The 16,220-nt window shown below is 49.6% G+C and overlaps 1 protein-coding gene and 1 long non-coding RNA gene across 3 annotated transcripts in view; one reads left to right on the top strand and one right to left on the bottom strand.

The window, feature by feature from the left end:
* Positions 1–2,756, bottom strand: part of LOC141573200 (uncharacterized) — a 37,676-nt gene extending 34,920 nt beyond the window's left edge. Inside the window, exon 1 of the long non-coding RNA XR_012498876.2 lies at positions 2,380–2,756. This is a non-coding gene — a long non-coding RNA (uncharacterized LOC141573200). The remainder of the gene's footprint in view (positions 1–2,379) is intronic.
* Positions 2,757–3,603: 847 nt separating this feature from the next.
* On the top strand, positions 3,604–9,383 carry DLX6 (distal-less homeobox 6). 2 transcript variants are annotated; one of them, XM_088797741.1, is made up of 4 exons: positions 3,604–4,639; positions 5,910–6,103; positions 7,991–8,238; positions 8,805–9,383. In XM_088797741.1, exons 1-4 carry the CDS (start codon positions 4,192–4,194, stop codon positions 8,860–8,862), a joined length of 948 nt encoding a protein of 315 aa, XP_088653867.1. In that variant the 5' UTR covers positions 3,604–4,191; the 3' UTR covers positions 8,863–9,383. The 2 variants fall into 2 exon arrangements, with proteins under 2 accessions (XP_088653867.1, XP_019585319.3); XM_019729760.3 differs by having other exon boundaries at positions 3,608–4,639; positions 7,991–9,383.
* Positions 9,384–16,220: the final 6,837 nt, after the last annotated feature.

Below are 16,220 nucleotides of genomic sequence, written 5' to 3'. Positions count from 1 at the left end.
CTGGCCTGTGTGTGCCGCAAACATCCGTCCATAGCTAGAACAGGAGGAGATGTTTCCCATCCAAAGAGCACATTTCTTCCACAGTGGCCTTGGGCCCACTGGCCCACAGGGTCTTGTGTTGGCAATCTCTGAGTATTTCTCTCAAAATACCATTGACAGAGGAAATACAAGCCCCAACACCTTAAAAAGCAAAAAGGAGGCCTCAGATTCTATTTAAAATTTCTTCGTGAATATGACCCTCACCTACTACTACAGGCCCTGTAAGAGCCTTAAGCCTAGGACTCCTCGGGATTGCCGGCTTTACTTCTATTTTGAATGACAAAGACTTAAGGGCTCGCCTGCCCTCCGCTTCCCACACCCCAGGGCTGGCTCCGGTTCCCCAGCGGGCAAGACAAAGAGGTAGGAGCCAGAGTCCCGGTGACGGCGAGCCGGGCGCAGGGGCCTTGGAGCGCCTGGGGCGTGCGCCATCGCCGTGGCGCCCTGAAGGATCCGAGAGTTCTTGTCTTTTGCAGAAGGGCTGGAGGTGCGGCTGTAATAAAATGAGCCAGTGATGACTCCAACCACCTTGCCTCGGCTCATTACAGCCGCCCATGACACTAGGCGAAGGACTTGGAAGCCGAGATCATTTGGAGAGAAATGACCGCGGGGGAGCAGCCCCGGCCCCAGACAGCCACTGCGCGCCGAAGTCCTCGCGCTAGTGGAAGAGGCCACACGTGGCAGCCACTCGCCCTGCACCAACCACCTTGGCACCCTCTGTGGGGCCAGACTAGCTCTCAGTCTACCTATTCCCGAGACTCGACAGAAAGCAGGACGCTCAAGCCTGCAGTTTGGATTCTACCCCGCAAGAGCACACAGAGACCTCTATCAAGCCAGGAGGGACCCCTCGCTCGCTCCACTCCCAGCCCCTGACTGTCTGAGCCTAATCTGAGTCGCTCAGCAGGTCTCAGCAGGACCTTCACAATACTGCTACATACAACTGCTACCTCGGAGCAGCTGCACGATTGCTCCTCTGGAACACACTGCTGGGATTTTATTCTCTATCTAATGGGGGAGGGATGAGAGCCCTGTATCCTCAGCTCGGACAATTCCAGCCCTCAGGGTTTCCACCGGCATTAAGCAAACAAGGGGGGAAAAACACTTTGCAAACCGAGGCTGATGCCCTAGATCTCGTACGTGGTGCGGGAACCTTCCCGTGCTCCGCCACGACCCGCCCTTCTCCGGGTGCGGCCAGAGTTGGGGGAAGCCGGTGAGCAAAGCAGTGCACCTGCGAGCATAAAGACAGAAACATAGACGTGCACGGGGAGGGGGAAACCGCCTTCACCGTGTTAACAGCAAGCTGCAGGGTATAAAGCAATAAAACTGCCATGTCTACCTGCTGGCTTTGAGGACATTACAAACAAGCTCAGCGCGCAGCCCGGGTGCACCGAGAGCGCGCCGGGGGAGGGGGGCCTTCTCTTTCTTTGACTTCCCCTTCTATCCCCCCCCCAAACACATATACACACACTGCACACATCTCTCCTTTACCCAGCCCTCCTTTCATTTTCCTTGAAGCTTTTTTGTTGTTGTTTTAATTCACTGCCGATTTGTAAACGCGTGGATCGAGTTACTGGTTCGCGTGTTAAAGTGTACCTCTTGTTAAAAGGAGGGGAACAAGGCACGCCACTTAAAAATGAATTCAGAGTTACTGAACCGGCTCCCGAGGCTCAAGAAGTTAAGCGCTGCGGGCTGGGAAAGGGAGGGGGGGGGAGCATAAACGTTGCTGCTCTGGGAACCCTGGAGAAAACCCACGGGCAGCAAGCTTCGGGTCAACTGATAAAATGGAGAAAGTAAAGAAAGAAAGCAAAAGAAAGGAAAAGGCAAACTAGCCCGGCGATGCCAGGAGACCCCCGGGCTGCGAGCTAGGTGAATCAATTAGCATAAGCCGCTGCTGCGAAGCAACGCGCAATATGTAAATAGAGTCCAAACTGCTACGTCTCCAGCCACCTTTTCTGGAATAACAGAAGCGAGCGGCACCACTGAATTGTCCATTTCTCGGGTTCCTTGGGTCACATAACTTATGGAGTCCAAGAAAATAAGGTGCAAAGAAGCCCGAAGTAGTTTTCCCAAGGAAAGATCCCTATCCGTACCCACAACCTGTAGACACGTTGACGCGGAACTGTTAGATCATACATTTCTGCGTGTGGCCAAAGGCTCGCCGCTGGAGGCTATTCGCAGACCGAAAGCTGGCGCGGAGCCCGTGGGGGTCCGCATGTCTTGCCCACCCAGTCGGATCCTCCGGCAGCGCGGACTCCCTGTGCCTCCCCGCAGTCCCGGGACCCCGCCGCCAGCGCGGCCAGGCCTGCAGTCCTCGGCGCCTGAGCCCCGGTCCCGCTGTCCTACCTGGTAGCCGAGCCCGAGCTGCGCGCCCAGGGCTCCGCTGTCTCTCCTCAGCTGCCTGGACCTGAGCGGGTCTGGAGACGAGAGACAGAAAGGCTAGATCCGCAGCTCTGGTTTGCTCCGAACTTAATGTCTTTCCCCAGTCCATCTTTGAAAGAGAAGTGGTTCTACCACCTGGATGTGCGGATATAAATCCCCTTGCAAATAATAAATGGATTAATAATAACAAGGTATGAAGTTCTTTTTATAGAAAAAAAGGAGAGAATTGAAACTAAATGCGGCAGTTAGACAACCATTTTGATAAGAGGATAATTGAGGCGACACTGGTGTATAATTAGAGGATAATTTATGCTATATCCACTTTTATTCCACCTCCCAAAATAAACCCAGTCCATAATCATTACAGGCAAATTGTTCTGAATTTTATAGCAGCAATTTGAACAAAGTACTGCAGTTAATCATGGGAGATTTTTGTGTATTCCTGATTAGAACTCTAATTGCCTCCTTCCAGAAAGTAAAAATAACTGTAAAACGACTCTATTTTTATCATTAACAATGTTGACAATAAAATAAAATCAATTGGAATTGTAATCGAGAGACAAATTTAGGACGAAGGCACTTTTACTTGGGTAGTTTATATTGTAATCAAGATTTGCCAAACCACTAACCGCATGTATCATTTGCATATATTTGAAAGCATTACAGTAGCTTCTGTTTTCAATAGGAAAAAATGCATTACTGTCATTCCTCCAATGATTCACTTTCAGAACAGGCTACTGCGGTGTGTGTGTGGGGGGTATTTCTCACCCTTTTTGTTCAATATATAGGAAATACGGCCTGAAACGGCAGGAACCTCGCCAGAACAGGGTCTGATTTTTCTTTTTCTTCACCCCCCCCACCATGGTTGGGGCCCAGGTGTGAGGGTTCTTCTTCCCTCTGTGGTTTCAATAAAGTACGTCTAGAAAAATCCACGGTGACAGAGCGCTCCCGTGGGACTGTAGTGGGACTGGGGGGGGCAGAGGTCAAGGGAGGGGGCCTTGCTTTAAATGCAGAGTGCACTGCTTCTGAGCACAAGCAGCCTGCTAGGGTGCAAGGGACTGAAGGAGAACAACCCCCAGCCAGGCTGTTCCAGTGCTGCGGTATTGGGAACTGAGGCTCCGGGTTTGGGGGCGCGAGCTGCGGTGGGAGGCCTCGGCGGCATGCCGGGTGGAGGCACCTCCCTCCCCGGAGGCCCAGTGCGCGGACCGGCGCAGCCCCCGGCTACAGCTCAGCGCTGGGATTGGAGTTGCCGGAGGTAGGCGAAGAACTCTGCGAGCCGCGCACACACCAGTAGAAGCCGTGCGCCTGTGACGTCAGAGGGCGACTGACCAATGGAGAGGCGCTGCCCTTTGGAGACAAACCATTCGACTCGTGGCGTCTGCATCAAGTCTGAAAGCAGACGCACAACTTTCGCAGAATCCACCTTAAAATCTCTGCCTTAAACTGCACCAGCCCCCAAAAAATCCAAGGGGGGAAGCGAAGGGGGGGAGAGCAGATTTCCCCCTCCCCCCTCTCCTCTCCCATCCCTCCCCCTACCTCCTCCCTTTGAGTTAAGGCCCCGCTCACTATATCTCTTTATATTAAATATATATATATATTAGAGAAGAGCGAGGGAGAAGGAGAACCACCTCCGCCCCCTCTTATTTTTAATTTTTTTTATTTTTTTGCAAGGATCCCAAGAGCTAAGGTGGCTGCAGAGGGGAGAGCGGCGCGAGCCAAGTGGGGGGAGGGTGGAGGAAACCCAGGAGAAGGCTTTCTCCAGCCCCCAAAGTTTTGATGATGACCATGACTACGATGGCTGACGGCTTAGAAGGCCAGGACTCCTCCAAATCCGCCTTCATGGAGTTCGGGCAACAACAGCAGCAGCAACAGCAGCAGCAGCAGCAACAGCAGCAGCAGCAGCAACAGCAGCAACAGCCGCCGCCGCCGCCGCCGCCGCAGCCGCAGCCGCACTCGCAGCAGAGCTCCCCGGCCATGGCAGGCGCGCACTACCCTCTGCACTGTCTGCACTCGGCGGCGGCGGCGGCGGCGGCGGCCGGCTCGCACCACCACCACCACCACCAGCACCACCACCACGGCTCGCCCTATGCGTCGGGCGGCGGCAACTCCTACAACCACCGCTCGCTCGCCGCCTACCCCTACATGAGCCACTCGCAGCACAGCCCTTACCTCCAGTCCTACCACAACAGCAGCGCGGCCGCCCAGACGCGAGGGGACGACACAGGTGAGAGGCCGCCAGGGCAGCTCGCTTCTCCCGCCTCCCGCCTCCCGGCTGCCCCCCACCCCACCCGCCCGCTCCGCTCACTTCCTCAACGCCCGGGCCTCCGCCGGCCCCCTCCCCCAGGCGGCCCGGCGCGCCCCCGGCCAGGCCTCGTGCGCGCCCGCTCCCCTGGCGCCTGCCTGCCGGCCTCGCCCAGCCCTGCCCCTTCACGCGACCGCGGACCCTCGGCTTCCCCGCTGCGCTGCCCGCCTTGCTCCCCAGTCTCCTGCGCGCCGCTCCGGCCGCGCCTCTAGCTCCGCGCAGGCTTCGCTCAACGAATTGGCCCGCACTGCGCTCTCCAGACCGCTGGGTCTGTGCGCCCTTTGCCTCCCTCGTCCCCTCCGGGCTGTGACCCGCGTTTGGCAGCCCTGGGGACATTTCTGGGCTCGAACTGGGGAGAGTGTTTTGCTCCCCAATCCAGTCTGAGCAGCCAATGGCCTACTTTGCGCCCGGTGCGCTTCGGTGGCCCAGAGGGAAGGTGGCGTGGCCTCTGGCTCTGGTTAAGCTGGTGACAGTTGGGCTCTTTCCCGCGGGCTTTGAGGTATCCTCCAACCCCCACCCCTGACCGGGCCCCCTCCCTCTGGGTTTTCGATACAATGTTGGATGCTCCTTTGTTTGCGGAGGCGAAGCAGAAGGCCTCTGGCAGCATGGTTTTCAGCACCCGAGGGGGACAAAGTTGCCTTGTGAGGTTCAGCCTGCTAGAGAGCTGGTCTGAGCGGCTGGTGGTGTTTTGTTTGGGATTTTGGTCCTTTTCAGCAGAATCATTTCGAACACGCCAAGAGGTTTTGATGCACAGGGTTAGGAGCTAGTGACATCAAGTCAACTGGTCGCATAAACACCAGGGTGGCACAAGCAGAGCTTAAGGCACTGTAAAGCCAGAATGTGGGGTCCCGCTCTGCGGAGAGAGCAGCCGCCCCGCGGCGCCGCGCGCTCCAGAGAGCCGCGGGCGCCTCCTCCGCGGCCGCAGAGCGAAGCTGTTTGCCTGAGAGCCGAAGGCGCTCGCTCGGTCCAGCCACCGCGCATTGTTAGTGCCAGAGTCACGGTTCGGGCATAGCTTTCGCAACCGTTGAGAGCACCCGGGCACCGTGAACCCAGAGAGATCAGGGTGGCACGGGGACGCTTCAAGGAAACCCTTATTAGCCTTTAGGGAGACCCGGCGCTGGTTAGGCCAAGCTCAGGGAGACTGCAGCAATAGCCTCACGGGTGACCGCTCCTCTGTATCCTTTGCTTGCAGATCAACAAAAAACCACAGTGATTGAAAATGGGGAAATCAGATTCAATGGAAAAGGGAAAAAGATTCGGAAGCCTCGGACCATTTATTCCAGCCTGCAGCTCCAGGCTTTAAACCATCGCTTTCAGCAGACTCAGTACCTGGCCCTTCCCGAGAGAGCTGAACTGGCAGCTTCCTTAGGACTGACACAAACACAGGTAATTCCCGAGAAGCCCGAATATTCCTGAAATGCTGACCCCGCTTGCAGATCGGGCAGGGAGCACATCAGGAGGAATTCTTGGCCTAGTCAACCAAGGATGGAAGGAGATTAATGACAAATGCCTTTGCTCCAGTCACACACTATCCCGGACAACACAGTTTGGAATAAATGACCTGGTATTGAATACTGGATTGGATTTGCACATCCTCCTAACCCTCGGCGACCCTACCTCAGTCTAGTGTCCTTTGGTGACCAAACTCATCATTTAATCGAGTCCTATTTTAGAACAGAACATCATGAAAGAGAAAGATAAAAAGATGTTCAGGCCAGGAGGCAGAATAAGATCCATCCATATTTTTTTAAGGGTCCTTTTGTGGGCCCTCGGACTTAATAAGGATTTCAACTCATTGTTATAGAAAGAAAGAATTACGAAGCAAAATGGGGGTGGGTGGGTAGGCATAGGCTCCAATAGGATTTAGTAAGGGGACCAAGGTGCCAACTATTCATCCTAGGATGGGTGACGTGGGTTTTTCTGAAGATTGCCTTAAGCTCAGTGGTTAAATCATTCTGGGTGACTGGCTGGTGCAGGCTGAGGTACCTCCCTGGAACACAGGACTTGGGAGCAAAAGCAAAGTTGGAGATCAAAGAGAAATGCTCCCCAAATTATAGCAGGTGAAGCTTCAGTTAAGTACAGTTGCTGAAGTTCTGCTGTCCTACTAATTTGAAAGACATATGGGGCCTTTCAGACTTCACAAGAAGGGGCTTAGGCAGGTATATTAGGACCCTGGTCATAAAACCAGGCTGCAATCACCTGTGGTTTTTGTCCTGTCTATTAACTTAGCTGCATGGGGGAGTCGGCCTCATGTGAGGTGGGTGATCGTCAGGTTTTCTGAGACTCTTGCTGGGGAATGATTGTGTGGTGCCTTAGGACAAATGCTCCTAAGCTCTTCTTTTCAATTCTGCCTGCTTTCTCTCGCCATATTGCCACTGGAAATATGTGAGGCTTGATATGAAGGGATTCCTGCTACTCAGTAACTTGTATTCCTCTTGGAAAAGCAGATTCCTGTGGCTAAGGAATTTTAAAGGTAAAGGAAGCTGCACCATAGAATTTTCTTCTCCAAATTAAGTAGAGTAGACCTGGTATGTTAGTTTAGATAGTTCCATCCCAGATTCCTGATTTCCATTTAATTTTCAGGAGACCTTTGTCTTTGAGTGACTGCACTAACAATCATGGGGTGCTTCTTGACCACAATTTGACTAAGCAACATACAAAGTAGGGAATGAGAGTGGTGCAATCCCTAATGTCTGCAGGATTATAGGGCTTTATTTATGTGGGAGAAAGATGCCCCATGCACAGTCTATGGCATATGCAACGTATGCATAGGGATGTTCAAGGCATTTGGTGATAAGTGTACAGGCTTTAATCTGTCCATAGTCATTTGCTCACTATACATTCAGAGAGATGCCAGGTTTGGGTATTGGTGAATATTTTTTAAAAACAGACTATCAGAGGGAGTGCGTTCAGTGGACTTTGATCCGAAAAGTTCTCAGTTTAAAAATCCTACTTTAGGCTTTGAATCGACTATCTCATTCACCTTTATTCTTATTTATGCTGTTGTTTTAAACCTAGGTTTGCATCCAACTGAAGGGTTACAATGACTTTAGGTATCCAGACCAGATACCTAGTAAATGGGGGTGGGGGAGGAGGACGAGGCTGGTAAGAGGTGGAGGAAGGCAGGGACTTGAGGGCTTGGCGTTTGCATAGATTTTACTAATTATTATTATTATTATTATTATTTTAAATAATTGCGTCCAAAGCCTCAATTCGAGGTACTGGATGGATGTTTTTTTCAGGCCTAATGATCACTGCTGCGTTTCGTTCCAGGTCAAGATATGGTTTCAGAACAAACGCTCTAAGTTTAAGAAACTGCTGAAGCAGGGCAGTAACCCGCATGAGAGCGACCCTCTCCCGGGCTCAGCGGCCCTGTCACCGCGGTCGCCAGCACTGCCTCCAGTGTGGGACGTTTCCGCCTCGGCCAAGGGCGTCAGTATGCCCCCAAACAGCTACATGCCGGGCTATTCGCATTGGTACTCCTCGCCACATCAGGACACGATGCAGAGGCCACAGATGATGTGAGTTGTCCAAGGGAAATCGATACCCTAGGGAAACGTCCGAACAAGGCAAGGAGGATCCGGACCTGCTTGCAGCTGCCAAACCATGCCGAAGGAGCAGGCTCGGGAGAACTCTTGTGTGACGAGACCGTCTGGGGCACTCTCTCTCCCCCTTTCCCTCCTTCTTTCTCTCTGTTCTCTCTCTCTCTCTCTCTCTCTCTCTCTCTCTCTCTCTCTCTCTCTCTCCCTCTCTCTCTCTCTCTCTCTCTCTCTCTCTCTCTCTCCCCCTCCCTCCCTCCCTCCCCTTTCTTTTCCTTCCTTCTTCGTTCTTTCCCACCTTACTTTTCTTTTTCTCCTTTTCTTTCCTCATCTGCCTTTTCCCTTGAGCAACCTCGGTAATTGATACTCATCTTATGGAGAGAGAGGGAGGAAGGGAGGGAGGGAGGAGGGAGGGAGGAAGAGGCTAGTTACTATGCCAGCGTTCCTGAAACCCCTCACTATAAGGATATTTTCCCTTATCCTTGGGATCCAGGCTCTGAGCCTCTTCTTCTCTTTGGGAGTATCCATCAAAACAACTTTTTTTACAGACATTTTCCTCACACCAGAAGAATCTGCGCAAACATGGCAGCGTTTTTACTTGTTTAATGAGCTTAAGACATTACATGATGAAAGAGAAGCAGTTCAGACTCCTGCGTTTTTATTTACCAATACCAGACTGACAAGAAGAAGAGAAGAAGAAGAAGAAGAAGAAGAAGAAGAAGAAGAAGAAGAAGAAGAAGAAAAGGAAAGAAAGACCCTCACATAACTGCCATTCTCTAAAGAAAAAGGAAAAATCGGCTGTAAGATTAGAACGTTGCCATAAAGGGAACGCTGCATGTTTTATCAAAATGCAATGAGCAAGAATGATGATTTCAAAACAAAACAAAACCACTCTTTCCCCATCCCACCCCCAAACCCTGAACTGGAATCAGGAAAGACAGAAGAAACAACCAAAATCATGGATCTATTGCTTTGATACCTTCACTAGGTGAATTGGTGGCATTCACTAAGCTAATAGGGACGTTTATATCAAGAAACATTTCTGTATATATTGTTGAATTTTAGTTGTATATATACTTTGTATGTTTTTGTCTTCTTTCATATATGGAGTAAAAGCCACAAAACGCTGGGAGTGTCCTGTATATTTCTCTCTGTGTCTCTACCTTATCACCCCTCTTCCCTCCCAGTATATTTTCTATCCTTCTTAAAATAATTCCCATTTCCTAATATGGAAAGCCCTATATATAAACATCAAGTGCCTGCGAAGATGTCACTTTGCTGTACTAGCCTTTGTCTTAAGTACTTTAACATTAATCATGGATGTTTTCTCAGCTTCCTTTATATATTATATTTTTATTGTAATTTCTGCACATTTATCTACTTTTGTAAAAAAAAAAATTAGAGTGATCTATCCACTGACAACCTCTAGCCATCCAATAGTTTCCAATGCTGAAACTGAGTGTTCTTTTTTTTTCCCTCAGCCAAAGTAATACAGCTGTATTTGTCTTTGTTTGGAAGCAGTTTTGAACCAAAAAAAAAAAAAAAAAGAGGAAAGAATAAGAGAAAAAAAAAACAGAAAGTAAATGCACAATTGTGACTACTTAATGTTTACAACCCTGCAAGCTAGGTAGGTAGGAAAATGCATGCTCCTAGATGAAATACATCCTCCGATCTTGTGGAAAGCATTGAAATAATGGAAATGAAAAGTCCTTTCGTCATACAAGCAGGAAGCCCCATACTGCGAGAATTAATGGCTACAGACCTGGGCATCCTTCAAATTATGAACCTTGAAACCACTGAGCCATTTATCAGAAGTCAATAGAGATACTCAGAGTGCTCCATATAATGACAGCGACATACAGTCGTGCAAAAGGACAGTCACTATAATTAGACACAAAGCAAAGACTACTTACCAATATACCCGTTCCTTTTTTTGTTGAGCAACTTCCACGCTCAGTCAGTCTTCAGAATGGTTTAAAACCGATCAGTCTTGTCATTTTCTAGCATTCGCATTGTTACATTAGGAAAAATGTTTTCTTTTCTTTTTTCCCCCTTCCTACTGTGAAACTTTGGGTTCGTAGCTCCCCAGGATCAATTCTGAACAAAGCCTCCAGCTGCAGTGCCATCCAATTTGAAGCAGACATTGGGGACAATTTAAGGTTTTTATCCACAAGAAGGTTTTTTTCCATTCTCTTAAATGCAGCCATAATTAGAGTAATTTTTCATGTAGCCCGCTGATTACAGCGTTTTTACCGTCAAAGATAATTACCTGTAATTTTCTTCCACTTTTAATACTAAAAAGCCATCTTTATTTAGATTCAGGAACAGGAAAGGCGAAACAAAAGAGGGAAATTATTCTGTTATTCATACACAAATTGCAGAGATGTAGGACCTAAAATTGAAAATTAACCAAAATTATAATGCTGAAAAGAATGGAAGAGGCTGCAGAAGTACAGCTGGTAGTGGGGCTTTGCTGAATTATTCAAATTACGTTAGAGAGAAAGCTACCATATATCGAGACCAACACTAATTTTTCTTTTTTTAAAAAAAAATCCACCAGACACATGCCAAACCACTATGAGTGCATGGAATTCTGAAACCCAGCAAATGCATTTTAACACATTGGAGGTGTTGTCAGGGCCCGCCTGTATCAATCTATCTCTTAATATGAATTTAATTAAACAAGAAATTCTGCCAAGGGGTCCTCCCCAGAACTCTCCTTGGAACTGGGCTTCCTCTGCGTTCTCTGAACCTCAAGGGTTAATACTTTCCGCTCTTTAGAATGTATTGACCCCATAGTAAACTGATTCCCCGAGAAGGATTGGGAGGAGGGGCGTGGACCAAAAGCATCGCCCAGTCCCGGTGCCTACTACGCCTCCCCACGTTCGCACTTCCCCCGAGTTCGAGTTCTAGAGCCTGATTCTGACCATGTTTCCCATGTAGAAAAAGAAAAAGAGAACAATAGCTGCGGGCGGTGTGGGTGAAGGGGAAATTTTCTTTCCGGCGCCAATAAGCATCTCATTATCTTTGGACACAATTTAGTCCAAAGGTACGCGCTGCGGGAGAAAGGCCTTTTTACACTGGGGTGAGGGAGCCCAAGACTTCTCAGTCTCCTGCACTTAACATCTCTAGCTGCTTCCAGGGTCAGGAAACAGCGTCATCTATAGATAGAATAGCACCTCTTCCTGCGAGAGTCTTCCTCGGTGAGTTCCTAAATCAGACTGGTTCCTGGGCTCAGTTCGGTTCTGCCTCTCAGTCAATCCTGCCCCTCAACCCCGAGGTCGCAGCATTTGGGCCCCTCAGGCAATAGCTTACAAGGGGCATCCCGCCCTTCATTCCCCACCCCACCCCCCCAGCTTGAGGCAAAGGCCCAGCAAAGCAGCCCTGAAAGGTTTCAGAGGCCAGTTATTCCTGAAACTTTCTCCCAAGTGGAGGGAGGTGTCGAAAGGGCTGTCCAGTCGAGAGATTCAGAGTACACCTGCAGTTGCAAATGTCCGCATACTTGTGATAGCAAAGGAGCACTGTCTCCAGCTCCGTCTGCTCTCTCAACGCCCCCAAATTTAAAATCATCGCGACATGTAAAGACCCCAATGGATTCTCCTAGGACTAGCTTTGAGTAACAATTTACAAAGTTATTTTAGCTTGGAATCTCCAGCCCTCTCCCTCCACACTTCATAGAAACCTGGTCCTTTCTGCAGTCTCCAGTCACAAGCTGCACCAGATATACCAACAGCACAGAAAGCGAAAAAGACAAATCGAGTTCTAAGGATCCCCTTCTCACCCGAATCCTTTTACTCACCAGAACGACAACACTTTTACTGTTAGAGGGTGATAAAAGGTCAGAATTGAAACATCTGTAAAGCAAAGTTGCAGTCCATAATGAATTACAACAACAATACATATAGCTTGGAAAGTGTGAGAACAGAAATATGAACTGTGCCTTAAAGTATGCAAGAAATAAAAACTTACCCCCAGTGAATATCTCTTAAGCAATGATCAGGGTCTAGAAATCTATACTGAACAGAAGCAGAGGAGAATATTTTTCTGAGTCTCAGGGCAGAAGCTCTTTCTCTATATTCTTGGTTGAGTGAGCACATCCAGGTGTGAAATTGTTTGCACACCCCAGCACCTCTTATATTGCCAGCAAAATTAGCTGTTATTACTGTCACTGTTTAGTGATGGTTAGCGTGATACAAAAAAAAAAAAAAAAAAAAAAAAACTGCTGTAATCAAGACCTGGCGCATCTTTGCAAATTACAGATAATTGTAAACGTCCAGATTATGATAATAGCATCCTAATCCAGCCTGCAATATAATTATTACAGAGTGTTACATCTGAAACTGTCCAGTAGGGCTAATTCAGCCATTATTTAGACCCTATTTTTGCACTGCAAATGGGTTGCTGAGTTGAAAATGTACGATTGTAATTTCACAGGGCACTCAATGAGTAATGGTATAGGAAGAGGAAAATACAAAAGTGAAATGTGAACAGTAGCGATCAAATCAAACCCTGAAGGACAAAAGACTGTTTGATTCATATGGAAAAAGAAGAGCGGGAATTAAGAAAATAGCAAATCAGTGGTCTGAAGCATTACGTGTCCAAATCTTCAATATATGTAGGGCTGATGTGTTTGCAAGGGCTGCTGCATCTGCTGTTGCCTGGAGTCTGAAATAATGTTTTTCTTAAAAAAAAAAAAAAAAAAAAAAAAAAAAAAAAAAAAAGTCTTTTTTTTCCTTTCCTAAAACACTTCCTTGCTTTAAATAAGTGCCCCTCCCCCAAGCAAAGAACACTTGTCAGTTTCACATTGTTTCCACCAAGGCAGCCTCAGAGCGTTCCTGTCACTTGTTTATGACCATTTTCTTAAATGAATTTGCAATCTCTCTTGTCGTTAGAGTAAAATGCCCTGGGTGCATGTAAATGTTCCTGCACTCCATCTCCACGCTCTTTCACAGGGAACAAGTCATTGAGAGTCCTAAAGGATATTAGCAGAAAATATATTAATTGCTGCTAATTAAATAAAGCACTGGGAAGCTGTCTCCTCCACTCCGCTTGGCTGGCCATTGGCTTTAATCCTATCATTATCTTTTATTAATTAATGTCCCCATATAAACCAGTCCAGCTGCTGCTTTTGCTGCAGGTCACTGATGTGCATCTTTCTGGATTCCAGAAAGTCCAATGTTTTTGGTAAATGACTGTCCTTGATCCCAGATATGGTTGTAAAAGGCCAAGGTCAGTCTCCTTACAATATGGAAGGGAGTTGGAGAGTTAGAGCAAGAGAGGCTGCTGGGTCACTGTGCTGGTCCAGAGTGGAAGTGAGCCCCAGGCTCCAGCTGCTGCGTCCAGAAGGGTGAAACGCCTGCCTGCCCTGGCTGAGACTTCTGGAGTCTCGTTCTGGTTCCTGGTGGGGATATCCTGGTCAGGGATACCTAAAGCCCTGGTATCCCCAGGAGCTCAATTTTCCCACCAGGAACACAGAGAATTTCCTAAGCATATTTTCTAGCCTCTAGGATAGTGTGTGATGATTCTTCCTTCTCCCACCACCTCACAGACCCAGGAGTTGCCTAGACAGGGCCACCCCACAGGGTGGGAAGCAGGCTTCCTAGCTCCTGTGAATTTAAGGGCAATAATAAAATGTCCCTGTTTAGTGACCCCTGTTTATAGATGAAAGTTGAGTCCATATCCTGCCTCTTCCCTTGCCACTATGCTTCCACCTTGCAAATGGCAGAAATAGTCCTTGGATGACAATAAGCTTCCCGTGGCAGATTTCTGTCGTCTTGCCTTTGCAAGAAAAAAAAAAATGCTTTAAAATAAATCATAGCTTGTGAACTGTTTATCACCCTCCACCCCTACCCACTTAAAAAAATACACTAAGCTGTGTATAGTGGAGATTTGACAGAGAATCACTGCTGAAACTTGTGTGTGTGTGTGTATGTGTGTGTAGAATGATGTTATGAAGCCATTTTTTTTCCTTCCTGTGGCGAAAGGTCGTAATGTGTGGTATTTCACGGTTTTATATAAATCTTGGTTTAGGATGTGGAACAGACTCAATAATACATGCGCTTTTGGCAAAGAGACTCCTTCGGATCCCCATAAATCAGAAGTAATACGAAGTCCTAGCGAACAAAAGAGCAGAAACATTTAATTGCTGCAAAACAGGACTCTCGTCTCCTTTAAAGAGAGATTCATGTAAATTCCCCAGGTTCCTATCTTCACGGTTAGAGCTCGACCTATAAAACAGGTTATTACATTACAGCCGGCAACCCTGGGTGCTTGAAAGGGAAGGCTCCCTCCCCACCCCCTCCCACCTCTCCGCAGTAGATACTTTGTATACTTTCTGCCTTGTGCCACAGGGGAACCTAAAGCTTGTCACTTGCAAAAGAAAACGCGAATGGGGCGGGGTGGGTGATGGGGACAGGGATACGTAGAAAAATATTTGGCTAATCCCACATGCCCTACCGCTATTTGGACTGTTTTCGAGGCCCAGAGTTCGCTATGACTCTGAAAAAGTGCAGTGTGCAAGGACCACGGGCAACCTGGAAACGCGAGCGGAGGGCGGGAGCAAGCCACAGCGCCCCCTCCCCAAGCTCCCGGGAGGCGGGAGCCTCCACCCAGCCGCTGTGGGAGGGGATGCTTAAGGGTGGAGGAGAGGGGTGACCACAGGCGTATCCGCCGGCGTGGCACGCTTCCCAGAGGTGCTGGAGGGCGTCTGCCCTTAGGGCGTGCCTCCGGGTAAGGCTGGAGAGCTCCGGGTTGGCAAGATCCCAGTAGCCAGTGGGAGGCGCGCGATCCGAGGGGTTGCGGAGATGAGACGGGGAGGGGGGTAGTAGTTGGGTAGCCCTAAAGGTCTCTCTCCTCAAATAAAAGGAAGCGCTGAGGAGGGGGGCAGGGGGCAGTGTCCCAGGAGGCATCTCTTGCGCTTCGGGCTGGGGCGCTCAGGAGACCGCGTGGTGTCAAGGCCGGAGTAAGCTGTAGGGCGCGCCGGGAGGAGGAGCACGGCCTGCCCTTGGCGCGCTGTGGGAGACTCCCAGGACTGCGTGGCCTGGACGCCGCGAGCCGTGGGGCGTCCGGTGGGATCAAAGGAGCCAAAGGAGGCCAGCCGGCGCGTCTGGGATTGTGGGATAAGGGGCGGGTGAGAGAGAATTGGCATGGGCGGGCAGATCCTGGCCTGGCCTGTGTCACCAGGAGAGGGTGTGTGCGTGTGTTGGTGTGCGGGTTAGCACGCTCCTGTCCCAGGCCAAGACCTGGGTGGATCCGAGTGTGGGTGGACAGGCTCCCGGGTGGGTGCCCCAACGGGAAGGAGAGAGAGAGAGCAAGATCAAGGGAAGCGAGGTCTGTGGGTTCCTCTGTGTGTGTCTCAGGCCCTGTGGCTCAGCACTGGAGCCGCCTGGCACCCACAGGAATGCGGCTTCTCTCGGCTGCCCAGGCCGCCCCCTGTTCCACAAGGAGGTGGCCGCCAGGAAAAAGGGGGGAAAAAGGGCAGAAATCCGCCTAGCCCAACACGAGCCTCAAACAAAGGCCAATTTATCTGATATTTTACTGTAGGGCCCAGGAGGCCAGCAGGGCACTGAGGAATTGCAGTGGCTCTGCCAGCATGTCCTGGGCCTCCTGGGCTTTGTAAGGAGGTCTAAAGATGGGGTTGGAGTGTTGGGAGTACGGGGGTGGGGTGGGGGGCGGTGAAGAAGCCCACGGAAAAGAAAATGAACTCTTGGGGTGTCCTTGACATCTTGGGAGCACTAGACTGAGAGCTAGGCAAGTGGGGATGGGAAGGGGCAGGCAGAGGTGGGGGAGAGTGGAGTTTGGCAGACCCGGAATATGCTGGGTAGTGGTACACGTTTATATTAGATATAGGAATAAACAATGGACAGAAAGAGGGAGGGCAAGGGAGAGGAACATCACACAGATATTTTTAGACTTTGCTGAGGATCTGTTATTTTTACATCCTTGGGCGCAGGACTGAAGGGAGT

The sequence above is a fragment of the Rhinolophus sinicus genome, chromosome 4 (genome assembly GCF_057876585.1).
Source record: "Rhinolophus sinicus isolate RSI-liver-muscle chromosome 4, RSI-T2T, whole genome shotgun sequence".
NCBI classification, from domain to species: Eukaryota; Metazoa; Chordata; class Mammalia; order Chiroptera; family Rhinolophidae; genus Rhinolophus; species Rhinolophus sinicus.
Note: the sequence above shows the minus strand (reverse complement) of the source record. Positions and strands in the feature narration are given on the sequence as shown.